We start from the raw sequence: 13,569 nt of genomic DNA, 5'->3' as shown, positions 1-13,569 counted from the left end.
AGCAACAGCCTGGTTGATCAGGCTCTGATCCACCAGGAGGCCTGGTCTCAGACCGGGCCGCGGGGGCGTTGACCCCCGGAACTCTCTCCAGGTAAACTCCAGGTAAACTCCAAAACTATATCCCCACCTGCTTTTAACATTTCTATCTTTATCCCATCAATCCCGGCTGCCTTACCCCCTTTCATTTTACCTACTGCCTCATGAACTTCCCCCACACTCACAACTCACAAATTCAAGATATTTACCATTAATAATTACAAAACTCAATAATCTAATAAATGTAAAATATTACAGCTACAGCAATAAATGAAATGCTTAGCTTTATTACCCTGTATTAACAGGTCAAATACAACTTAATTTACTTGATGCTACTTACTCATTAACATTTAAGGATTATATTTTTAACAATGACTTCCTAGTTGCAACAGTTTAATAAATTTCAACACAGAGTAAATTATTACTTTTGAATACTGAATTACTTCAGTAACAAGTACAAAATCACACCTAAGATTGAATAAAAACAAATTATGGTGTAAAATATACACTGAGAAAATGCTAAATAAATTACAATTTTTTTTTTATGCAACAGAAAAAAGTTTTTCATAAATTCTTGGGCAGGTTATTAACCTGTAAACGGTCCAAACGTATATACATGTTTTTACCGCTAGTGCCCCAAACGTATATATACGTTTTATTTGTCATACATTCAACATTGCCACAATAAGCCTGAGTCACCTAGACATGAGAGAATGGGTGTGCGCACTCACTGTGCGCCATATTAAAATAATTGGGGATGCCTGGGTACCATATGCTCTTTTTTCCTATTAAAAAACAACAATTTTGTGTCCTCCAAAAATTTGGGGAACTAGGGGAGAGAACGTATATATACGTTTGGACCGTTTACGGGTTAATAGTACCTGAAATTATAACTGATACATATGGTACACTTCTGATTAACTTTAACACTGTTAAAACTTAACATGAGCAATACAGTATAACATACCTGCATTCCATCTGGCTGCATAAACAACAGCACTGCAACCCTTATCAATGGCTGGCCCTAGCACAAAGTCATTTAATGTGAAGGTATGTTCAGTTTCCAACACATCAAATGATTCCTCCTGGCCATCTTTCAAATCTTTCTGATGCTGCCAGTACTCGGGATTATGTAGCCATCCTGCTCGAGAGATGGCCTCCTAAACAGATTAAGTTCAATGTTTAATTGTTCCTTCTTAAAATGCAATTAAAAGGTTAAAGGATCTTAAATAACTAAACATAATGTACTAAAAAAATTTAATGGTTTTGTTAATAGACTCCAAGGATAAACAAAGTTGTCTTGCCAACTGTGCCAAAGTCATGCTTAGCCATTTTACAAGTTAATACATAAATAAGAGTCATTATTTTACATCAAATGAGATAGAAAAGTACACCTCCATTTGATTGGACATAACCCATACAGTAATTAAAGTTTCAGAACAGCTACGCAAAACTGCATCAAGTCCTTCTTTAATTATTACAGTAGAACCCCCGTATCTGAGGGGGATAAGTTCCAAGAGCCTGCCGTGGATACTATCCACAGATAGTATCCGCAGCAGGTTTCAGATAGCAGTAGTGAACCTTACAAGTCTTTTTCATTTGCATACATACCTATAATAAAGTTTAATAAATTATGCACAATAAGTGGAGAATTATCACTTTTTCAATGATGGGAAGCACTTCATGGCTTCTCTTAGGTTTCAAAGAACTTCCATCATCACTACTTTTGCACTCTGAGGCCATTTTTAAGCAAAATTAAGGGTTATTTTCAGGCCAGGGTACACTGAAGATAACTGAAACCATAGATACCAAACCTGCGGAAACAGGGCTCCTACTGTATTATTATTTGTGCAAAAAAGGTACAAAATACCAACAATATGAAAGTTAACACACATGTGCAACATCTGGTTATCTTTATTGTAGACGTTTCGCCATCCAGTGGCACAACTTGTCAGACACTGAAACATCATGGAATCTTGGTTCAGAGGACATCTACAAGACCTTCTTCACGGCTACTACAACTAACCCATCCCTTTGGGTAGGACCTACTTCCACTGGGGAATCCTGACTACCAGTGACTATGCCCTCGTCTGCTACACGTCCATATCCACCGACGTCTATATAACCACCAGTCTTCTTGCCATTGCAAGATTCTCCACCACCACGATGCTCTCAACACCAACTCCAAGGCTGAGGCACTGATTACCTCATCTTTTGTATATTGTTCTACTGTTCTCTAATTATGTCTTAGAATCTGCATTGATAAAGCCACTGGATGGTGAAACGTCTGCAATAAAGATAACCAGATGTTGTACATGTGTCTTAACTTTGTATTATTATTTCCTATAGTTTTGATACACTACAGTATATCTTCGATCATTTACTATCATTTATATTTTTTTATTAGCACATCAGCTGTTTCCTACCAATGTAGGGTGGCCCAAAAAAGAAAAACTTTCATCATCATTCACTCCATCACTGTCTTGCAACATTAGCATCCCTCCTTCAGATTGCAGGCACTGTACCTTCCATCTCCAGGATTCAAGTTTGGCCTGCCAGTTTCCCTGAATCCCTTCAAAAACGCAACCTTGCTCACACTCCAACAGCATGTTAAGTCCTAAAAAACATCTGTCACCATTTACAATTACAGTGGACCCTCAGTTATTGTAATTAATCTGTTCCAAAGAGTGTGACTAAAGCTGAATTTGACAATTCATTTTCCACATATGAAATAATGTAAATCCAATTAATCCACTCCAGACACCCAAAAGTATTAAAAAAATAATTTTTTTTTTTACATGAAATATACATTTACCTACACAGAAAACAATGAGACATGACAAATAAAACAATAATAACATAACACTTACCTTTATTGAAGACTCTTCTTAGTGTATTGAAGATGGGAGGAGGGGAGAGGATGGAGAAATTACTGTTTGGAAGGGGAATCCCATTCTAAAAAGACTTCAGGTACCAAGTCCTTTTCTGGGGTTACTTCCCTTCTTTGTTTTTTAATGCCACTAGGACCAGCTTGAGAGTCACTGAACCCCTGTCGCTCAAAAAAGTGTTCCAGAGAGGTCTGTTTCTGGTATATATTAGGAATTGTGGTGCGGCAGGGTAGTGTGTTGGGAGACAGGACATAATAGTCTTTCAATATGACACTAATATCAACTCTACGGCTCATTTATCTAGCACAATTTTCATCTAATATGACATAATAAACAATATTAATAATGTAGAAACATACAATACTTTATTTGGACATGATACATAGTTGTACAAGGAATTATAGTTGGGTGTACATGCCAAAAGCCCCTTGTATGCAGAGCATTATGGGCAGGCTTAAAATTAACTTAATATTAACTAAGCAATGATATATTCAGTGGTAAAAATTACAGTAAACAAAATACAACATGAAGTACAAATGAGTATTTTAAAGAATGAAATTTGAACCTTTCAATTAAGAGGCATTATAGTTGCACATATTTGTAACATAACAATGTATAATATAACAAAATGATCAATATACTATATCAATATACTATTTGTAGTGCAGAAACATGTCATATGATCGTTAGACGAGTTACTGCGCATTCAAGAGAATAGATTATTCTATTAGGTAATGTAATTAAAAAAACATAGTTTGATGGGGTCACAGGCTACACTTTTATAAAATACAGTTATTCAATATTTATTTAGTTGTGGGTGAGTAAGTGGTTTTTAAGAAGAGTCTTGAATTGATAAACAGACAGTGTTTCTTTTGTATTCACAGGTAATAAATTCCAGATTTTTGGGCCTTTTATGTGCATTGAGTTTTTACATAGTGTGAGATGGACACGAGGAACATCAAAGAGTGATCTGTGCCTTGTGTTATGGTCATGTGTTCTGTTGAGGTTGGTAAGGAGAAGTTTGAGGGGAGGGTTTATATCTGAGTATATTGTTCTATGTATGTAGTAGGTACAATAATAAGTATGGATGTTTTGTACATTGAGTAGTTTAGACATGATACTGTATATACTCTAAAATGAATAAAATATGTCATATGTCTCTCTCCCTAACTGACAAGTGTTGTTGTGTTGTTGGTTGTATAAGGGCCACTGAAAGATAAGCCTTACATAGTGGTGTTGATGGTGGCAGCATAGACGGCAGTGTTGTCAGTCACCCTATATAACTCCAACAACATTGGAGGAGTCAGTTTCGTGCTGCCCTTTTTCTATCGATTAATTGCTTAACTTACTTGCTACACTGTTAATGCTACACTTCATCACTGGCTGGCACTATAGCCTTTATGGACTCCTGCTGCTTTAGTATCGTACATATAGCAGAATCACTGAAGGAGGCACATTCTCCCTTCTCTCTCAGCCCTTTACCAAAGGGCTGGCTGGTACTAGGAACTTTCTTTGGGCCCATGGTGGCTTATTTAGTAGTTGCAAGCACTAAAAAGAATGAAATAATACGAAATGTATCGTATGAATGTGTGGGATCGTGCTCACTGGCTGATAAACAATGGCACACTGAGTGTCGGGCTGCTGTTGCCATGTGGATGCGTTCGGACGAATGACTATTACCAAGCTCAATGACGATCACCGAGTCAATATTCTGACAAAAAAATCGTTACAATTTCCGAATATTACGAAATCCAACGACTACGATATCCAGGCGTCCACTGTATCAGAATAAAAAAGTACAATTATTTCTTAAAATGCCTTTCCTACAGAGCCTTTCTTCAATAATTTAAAATTATGGCCTCTCATTCTAACTACACACATAGTACAGTAGAACATCAACTTACAGGTGTCCCAACATACGAGCTTATCGAGATACGAGCCATCGCTCGGTCGATTTTTTGCTCTGAGTTACAAGCCAACATCCAAGTTATGAGCAAGCTTCCCCTGTTTCCCCTGCAACCCACAACCTGCACACTTCACTTGTTTATCTATGATTTCATGCTTTAATTCTCAGCACTGTCCTTTGCACTTACTTTCTTAGGACCCATGGTTAGAAAAAAAATATTTGGCAAAATAACTGTACAAAATGCAAGCAAAACATGAGAGAAACGCTTCCACGGCAAGGTAAACAGTGCACTGAGTTGGCGACATTCTGAAGCTCCTCTATTATTATTATAATAATAATTATTATTGTCATTATTATTATTAATTTAGGAAACTAGAGCACAGATGCAATTCCCTAGATTAAGAGCCCATCACCAGCATCAAGGAACCTTGAAGCTGGTGAGGGGCTCTTGATCTAGGGAATTGCATCTTTGCTCCAGTTCCCTAAATTAATAATAATAATAATAATTATTATTATAATAAAAATAATAATAAGAAACGAGCTACAGAACACCGCCACTAGTTGACACAGCGAACGCCACAACATCAGCTGAGCTGTGCACGTGTTTAAACAAAACAAATTGTAGCAGTTAAGTTCACAATAAAGCGTAGCATTAAGAGTGTATGTAGCAAATAAGTTAGCGATTAAGCGATAGAAAAAGGACAAAACAAAACAAACTTCTCCAATGTTATTGTTGGTGTTTATAGGGCCACTGACAGCATATGCCACTCTGCCTATCCCACCCTCAACCTCCGCCAGCATCTCTGCTCCAAGGTAAGTGTGTATGTACACTTTATATAACCAGTTTATGTCTTTACATTCTCCATTATGTTTTATTATATTTTTATATAATATTTCTTATTTATAAATACATATATTGCTTCAGTGTTTTCCTTATGAAACTCCTGATCTAGTGCAGTTAGCCTCACAAACTCAGTTTTCTCTTATAATAAGACCTCTGAAGGGGAAGCATGGGTAGCATGGTTGGAGTGGGAATGACCGCTAACACTCATCACATAATGACATTTTATTCATTCTAGAGTATATATCATGTTTCTATGTTATTTATAATGTTTATTATGTCATATTAGACGAATTGTGATAGATAAATAAGCCGTAGAGTTGATATTAGTGTCACATTGAAGTATTTTGTCCTGCCTCCCGAGAGCAGGAATTCCGCTGCAATGGATTAATGGCATTTCACTTAATTTAAATGAGGAAAACTGACTTGATATATGAGCAAATTGAGTTACGAGCTAGGTCACAGAACGGATTAAACTTTTAAGTCGAGGTTCCACTGTATACTATTTTCAAAAGACATAGTAATATTTTTTTCTCGGGCGTATGGCAACGTATTTTGCCCCTCTAGCCTACACCCTGCTGTTAAACTTGAGGGGTAAGGAGCAGCCTCAGATGGAGCATTTCTCTTACCTTCTGTTTCATTTTTCCCTATGTTCAGTTATACTACTGACCAAAGTTTATTAACCATTTGACTGTTTCCGACGTATAAATACGTCTTACGAGCCAATGTTTCTGACGTATTTATACGCACAAATTCTAGCGGCTTCAAATCAAGCGGGAAAGGCCTGGTAGGCCTACATGAGAGAGAATGGGTCTCAGTGGTCGGTGTGCACCCTGTGAAAAAAATCTGGGACCCAGCGGTGCATTGTGGGAACGCCATGTTGTTAGTCCATTTTCACCATGCCTCTCGGTAAGAAGTTCCTCACTCCTCGGCGGATTGGAGGTCTTTTGTGCCCAAGTGATACCTCGAAAAGCGATCAAAATGTCAGTGACCGTGAATTCCAGGGTTTTGAAGTGAGTGTTACTGGAAAAAGTGCCCAGGATAACGTAATTAGTGATGAAAACCCAGATGACCCACAACCTTCCACCTCTGGTGCTGGGCCGGCTTGTTCACGTTCACGTTCGCCTGTACCAGGACGAAAGAGGAAACTATTTGGTCGTGTACAACACCCAGATGTTAGCAGTGATAGTCATAGTGATAGTGATTTCAAGGTCATTGAAAGCAGTTCTAGTGACAGTGAGAGTGAATATTCCCCAGTGAAGCAGCAGTATGTACGACGTAGCATGCGGTCTGGTAGTGTTTCATATGTTGTTCCAAGGGGAAGGAGAAACTCTGGGAGCACATCCCGTGGCCCTACACCACGACCTGATAGTGAAGATGACGATATTGTAACGATGGGTATGAATGATATGAGTGATGGAGCAGGCAGTGGTGGTGATAGTGAGGGTGGCACGGTCTATGTTGCACCATCAGCGGGTCACGCTACTACCCACGCTGCTGACTCTGCACAACAACCAGCCTCACCCTACCCCACACTCCCACAACCTGCACCACCACAACCTGCACCACCACAACCTGCACAACCACAACCACGGTACAATATCCAGACCCCACCAGCAGACCGCATCTGGGATTGGCAGGACGGTGACGAGTTTGTTCCCAGTCCCCATGACTTTGATGAAACACAAAGTGGAATAAAGCCATCTTGTCCACTTGGGAACAATGCCAGTGAACTGGACTGCTTTGAGTTATTCTTCGATGAACCCCTGATGGACATCATTGTCAGGGAAACAAACACATACTGTGATTACACCATGACAAATACAATTCTCTCACCAAAATCATGGCTACACAAGTGGAAGAAGACAACTGTGGCAGAGATGTACCTGTTTTTTGCCACAATAATGCTTATGCCACATGTGTATAAGCACACTGTCACCACATACTGGGCAACAGAACGCCTGATTTCAACTCCAGGTTTTAGTGACATTATAGGTGTCAATCGTTTCCTGATACTGTTACGTATGTTACACTTTTCAGACAAAACCAGGCCTGACAGAAGCGACAGGTTATATAAGATCAGAAATGTGTTTATGTACCTGAAACAAAAGTGCTGCATGTATTTTTATCCCTTCAGGAAGCTTGTTATTGATGAGTCCTTGATTTTATTCAAAGGAAGACTCTCATTCAAGCAATATATACCAAGCAAGAGGAAACGCTTTGGTATAAAGCTATTTGTACTGTGTGATTGCAGAAGTGGTCTAGTTTTGGATATCATTGTGTACACTGGCAGTAATACTTTGAGAGATACCATGAAGTTATTGGGTATCTCTGGTGATGTGGTTCGAACAATGATGGAACCATATCTTGGTAAGAGGCATATGTTATTTACTGATAACTGGTACACAAGCCCCTTACTCAGTGATTTCTTGCGAGTGAACTTGACAGACGTGTGTGGCACAGTGTGTTGTAATCGTAAACATATGCCAAGGTTCGACACTGGCACTCGCAGAGGTGAGGTGCAAGCCTTTGCTGCCAATGACATCATGGCATTTCGGTGGCATGACAAACGTGATGTCACAGTGTTGACATCAGTTCACAGAAACGAAATGGTACCTAGTGGCAGGGACAACAGAGAGACCAATGAACCCATTCTAAAGCCTGCAGCTGTCACGGACTACAACCTCAATATGCGCTTAGTGGACAAATGTGACATGCAGATTGGGTTTGCAGACTGTGTACGCAAGAGTTATAAGTGGTATATAAAACTTTTTTTCCATCTTGTTGATATCTCTATGCTAAATGCTTATAACATATACAAGTTGAAGACCAACAAAACACCAAAATATGGTGAATTTTGCCTGTCAGTAATCAGACAAATAATTGCAAAGTACCAAGGAGCAACTCCTGCAATAGACCAGCGCCCACACACGTCATCTCGTTTCAGGCCTGGTGATCACTACCCCATACAACTGCCTCCTACTACTGCCAAGAAAAATGCTCAGAAGAGGTGTTATGTATGTATGCATACCACAAAACGCCCACAAACACGCAGAGACACTCGTTTTATGTGTGAGGAGTGTGAAGTGCCCCTCTGCATATACCCATGTTTCAAAGAGTTCCACAAGCTGCAGCAGTTCTAGGAACGTGTTTAGTGACTGTACATATGTACATATATTATGGAACAATAGTAATAAACATTGTTTTGTATTGTTTGTTTGTGTAAACAAAGTGTATACACAAACTAATAGTGATAAAGTTTGTTCTGTTATTGTGTTGTAAACAATGAGTGTATATTTGAAGAATGCACCTTACATTGGTCTCACAGGCCACATAAGTTACCTGAAACAGAAAAATATTGAAAAATGCAAGAAACCTTTGAATTAGAGTAAATAAAAAAATACCGGGTGGGCGGCAGTCGCCGCTGTTGCCGTACGCATGTCACTTTCTGCAAACTTTGCGGCTCTATATCTCGGTAAGTACTGATGGCAAAAATTTTTTTTTCGGCTTAAAACACTCACAAAAATATTCCTAACATTTTCATAAGAAAAAATAATTTTTTTCTTTTTCGAATATTTGGCGACATAGAATGAGTTTCAGAGAGGGGCCTGAAACAGTCAAAGGGTTAAACTAAGATTAGGGATCCTCCTTGACCACTTGAAGGTCCAAGCCATTGTTCTACACCATGATCTCAGCTCACTCAGGTAAGCTGTGGGCAAAAAATTTGGGCTTAGATATGAGAGAATAGGTCTGTGTGTTAAGTGTGCACCGTATAAAAAAAAAAATTCAGAACACAGTGAATGAGGAAAAAAAACTGCGACCATGTTTTTGGTTTAAAACAGCAACTGCAGTGTATTTTCATGTGGTTTTTATAGTTGTATTCAGGGTGTCTTGGTCTCATTTCATAGAATGGAAGATTTATTACAGAAACAAAATGCTTCTGACTGGGTTTAAGACTGAAAATACCTTTCAAATGAACTCAAATTAGGGGAAATGTTCAATTTTTGCCAATGTTCAAGAGTAAACAAATCACATCACGCACCCAATACAAGTTAACTGGGGGGTTTAATATGCCTTAACGTAGGCACTGATATTATTTATTCAATTATGTATTACAATATTGCATAACAGTAAATCTTCTATTTTTTGTGTGAATAAAAAATCAAAATGAAATTAATGTGTAAAGCCTAGAAACGTAACTAATGAACATAGGAAATGTTAATTTGAAATTTGTGTGAAATTGGACAACTTACCAATTTCGGATCAAGGAAGTAGAAATACTTGATTGGGTGGTTTCTTGTGCTCAATCGCAAAAATGGAATGCATACTAGCAAAAGAGCTAAGAATCTGGTCAACTGGAACAATGTAATTGGCCTAAAATAGGATTCAAAGTGGGCAAAATTGCCAATGTGTAAATATCATTGGCACAGCTAAATTGGCAAAAGCGTAATTTCATCAAATTTCGTACTTTTTGTATTATTACTTTCAGAAAAAGATTTTCTTATCATTTCATAAGAAAAAATTAAAAAATTTTTGGACACTGTGAACAAATTTCAGATTGGGGGTCTGGACAGTGAAGGGGTTAACACTGTCAGTGTCGAGACCCCTGATCTCAAACTTGCTCTCAGGGCTGAAGAATTTAAAAAAAAAAATTATTTTATCTTACGAAATGATAATCTTTTTCCAAAGGTAATGAAACCAAAAGTACAAAATTTGATGGAAAACTCATGGAAATATGCTCTCACAAAACTAATGGTCTTAGCGATATTTACACATCAGTGACTTCGACCACTTTGCGCTTTATTTTTGGCCAATTCCATTGTTTCAGTTCACCAACCTCATAGTTATTTCGCTAGTATTCCTTCTATTCTATCAACTGAGAAAGAAACTGCTCATTTACCTATTTTAGCTACCCAATAAAGTGATCAGAAATCAGTAATTCGGTAAATTTCACACTAAATTCAACAATTGCCAATTTGAAAACAGAGCAGAGAATAAACAATGTACACATTACTCACACTAAATAAACATTTCCTCTGTTTCTTAACCCTTTGACTGTTTTCGACGTATAAATACGTCTTACGAGCCAATGTTTCTGACGTATATATACTCAATAATTCTAGCGGCTTCAAATCAAGCGGGAGAAAGCTGGTAGGCCCACATGTGAGAGAATGGGTCTGTGTGGTCAGTGTGCACCACATAAAAAAAATCCTGCAGCACACATTGCGTAATGAGAAATAAAAAACTCTGATCGTTTTTTTGGAATAAAACGCCGACTTTGAGGTGTATTTTCGTATAGTATTTATCGTTGTATTCGCGTTTTCATGGTCTTAGGTGATAAAATGGAAAACATATTACAGAAATAGAGATGATTTTCATTACTTTTACGATAAAAACGACCTTGAAACTGAGCTCAAAGTAGCGGAAATGTTCGATTTTTACCAATGTTCAAGAGTAAATAAATCACACCACACGTCCAATACACGTCAACTGGGGAGTCTAATATTCTTTCACTAGTACACTGATATTATTTATACCATTTTTACAATAATGCAGTCGTCTGCATAACAGTAAATTTTGTATTTTTTTGTATGAATAAAAAATCAAAATAGAAAGCAATAATAATATAAGAGGGGCCTAGAGATGTGACTAATGAACAGAGCATATGTTATTTTAGTGCCACGAATGTCTATCTTGTTTATTCTGGACCCTATTTTGAAATTGGCATCTTTTTTAGTTTGCGTGAAATTGGCCAAATTGCCAATTTCTGACCACCATATTGGGTAGTCCAAATTAGTAAATGGGAGGTTTCTTGTACTCAGCTGATAGATAAAATGGAGTTCTAAAGAAATAGCTATGAGTTTGGTCAACTGGAACAATGGAATTGGCTGAAAATAGGGCTCAAAGTCGGCGAAATCGCCGATACACATATGTCGCAGAAACCGCTAACTTCGCGGGAGCATAATTCCACGAGTTTTCGACCAAATTTCGAACTTTTGGTGTCATTACCATCGGGAAAAGATTCTCTATCATTTCATAAGAAAAAATAATTTTTTTTTTTTTTCAAAAATTGAGCGACATAGAATGACAGTTTCAGAGAGGGGCCTGAAACAGTCAAAGGGTTAATCACGTCTCCATGCCCCTCTTACATTACGTTTGCTTTTCATTTTGAATTTTTATTCACACAAAACTACGAAATTTACTGTTATGCAGACTACTCCATTATTGTAATGATTATATAATGTCCGTGCATTCCTAAATGCATATTAGATGGCCAGTTGGACGCATATTGAACACAACATCATTTGTGTACTCTGTAATATTGGCGAACATACTTTGTGCTCAATTTCAAGCTACTGTCAGTCATGAAACCAATCAAAATAACCTCAATTTCTGTAATATATCTTCCACTCTATCAAATCAGACCAAGAAACTGAAAATACACCACAAAGTCGCCATTTTAAACCAAAAACACGGTTGCAGTTTTTTCTCATTATGCACTGCGTGCTGCAGAATTTTTTTATATGTTGCACACTTATCACAGATCCATTCTTTCATATCTAAGCACAAATTTACCACTCACAGCTTATTTGAATGAGCTGAGCTCATGGCATCACACCAGAGGACCAACAATGGCCTCAGAGCCATGATACAATGGGACTAACACCGAAATGGTTAAAATATGGTGCAGGTCACCCTTCCCTTATGCAACTGTTGTACGAGAAAAGCAGAAAAGCGGTAAAAGCACCAAATGTAATTAACAATGGTTCAATTGAAAACTAACGAAAACAATGAACATGGAAAAGAGGGTCGTGTATATGCGGGGCTCTCCTATACTCCCCCTACCTACTACTACCAGCATTACCTAGACCACTACTATCTCCACTTCCTTCTTCCTCCTCGCTGTCCCATCACTGCCCTCCTCTCGTATATATACTGGCTCCCTCACCTTCGTGTGTTAGTGTGTGACCAGTTAATGGTCCAAATCAGACCGAAATGTCATCATAAGTTTCTTTCTCCTATGTGCGGGTTATCTGTGTATTCATTTTTTAAAATTTGTTTTGAGGAATCTGTTCAGAGATTCTTGAAATGTGATTATTTTTATGGCAAAAAAAATTCTAACCACTCTTCTCATTAATCTTTTGAAAACCCTAAATAATAATAATTATGTTGTTAAGAGAATACAAAATCATAAGATCAATAAATACTTACCCTGATATTACAGCAGAGATTTTCTAACTCGTCTTCCTTAGTAACTAGTCCCAGCTGTGATCCAGACACCAGAGTCACCCCTACCAGTGCAAAATACGGGGCACTCTCTCCAAACACAAGTCGTTTAGTCGCACTTCGTTTGGCTTCAGCCCAGAGAGGTGCAGATACTTTTCGAACTAAGCTCTGAGCCAAGCGACTTACCACGCTACTTGCAACAGATGGGCCAGTGCCTATACTGGCACTTGCCTGACTTTCACTGCCACATTCTGCTGCATTCTTGCCCGCCCCAGCACCCCCTTCACTCTGCCACTGTGAAAGAGGAATTAATTATGAAATTTTGTACTACATTATATTAAACTAAAGCATTTCTGACTCACATCCAAAGCACACGTACCATATTCCACTTCCCAAAATGGGTGGTGGAATTGCAGTCTACTACGCTAATGAGACAAAATGTATGAACTACATATATATACCAAGAGGAGAATTTTACAAATACATATTTGCACAATTTATAATCAAATATTTAAGACCCCAGTCACAACAAGAGCTGTCTACAGGTTATACAACTTCTGAGACAATATTAAAGACCAAACCATAAACAGTATAATAAATAAACCCCTCTTAATAACTGCTGGAGAATTTATCATTAACCTCTTTCAATTAGAGGACTTGCACATGGCTGT

General features: G+C 38.0%; 1 protein-coding gene across 2 annotated transcripts in view; it reads right to left on the bottom strand.

The window, feature by feature from the left end:
• Positions 1-13,569, bottom strand: part of Pink1 (PTEN-induced putative kinase 1) — a 263,559-nt gene that overhangs the window by 224,548 nt on the left and 25,442 nt on the right. For both annotated transcript variants that reach the window (XM_070097991.1, XM_070097992.1), the window contains exons 2-3: positions 12,884-13,192; positions 1,004-1,196 (exon numbers count right to left, since the gene is read on the bottom strand). In XM_070097991.1, coding sequence (XP_069954092.1) covers positions 1,004-1,196; positions 12,884-13,192 — 502 coding nt within the window. The remainder of the gene's footprint in view (positions 1-1,003; positions 1,197-12,883; positions 13,193-13,569) is intronic.

Source organism: Cherax quadricarinatus, chromosome 60 (genome assembly GCF_038502225.1).
Source record: "Cherax quadricarinatus isolate ZL_2023a chromosome 60, ASM3850222v1, whole genome shotgun sequence".
Taxonomy (NCBI): Eukaryota; Metazoa; Arthropoda; class Malacostraca; order Decapoda; family Parastacidae; genus Cherax; species Cherax quadricarinatus.
The sequence above is the reverse complement of the archived record's forward strand: the minus strand, read 5'-3'. Positions and strand labels throughout refer to the sequence as shown.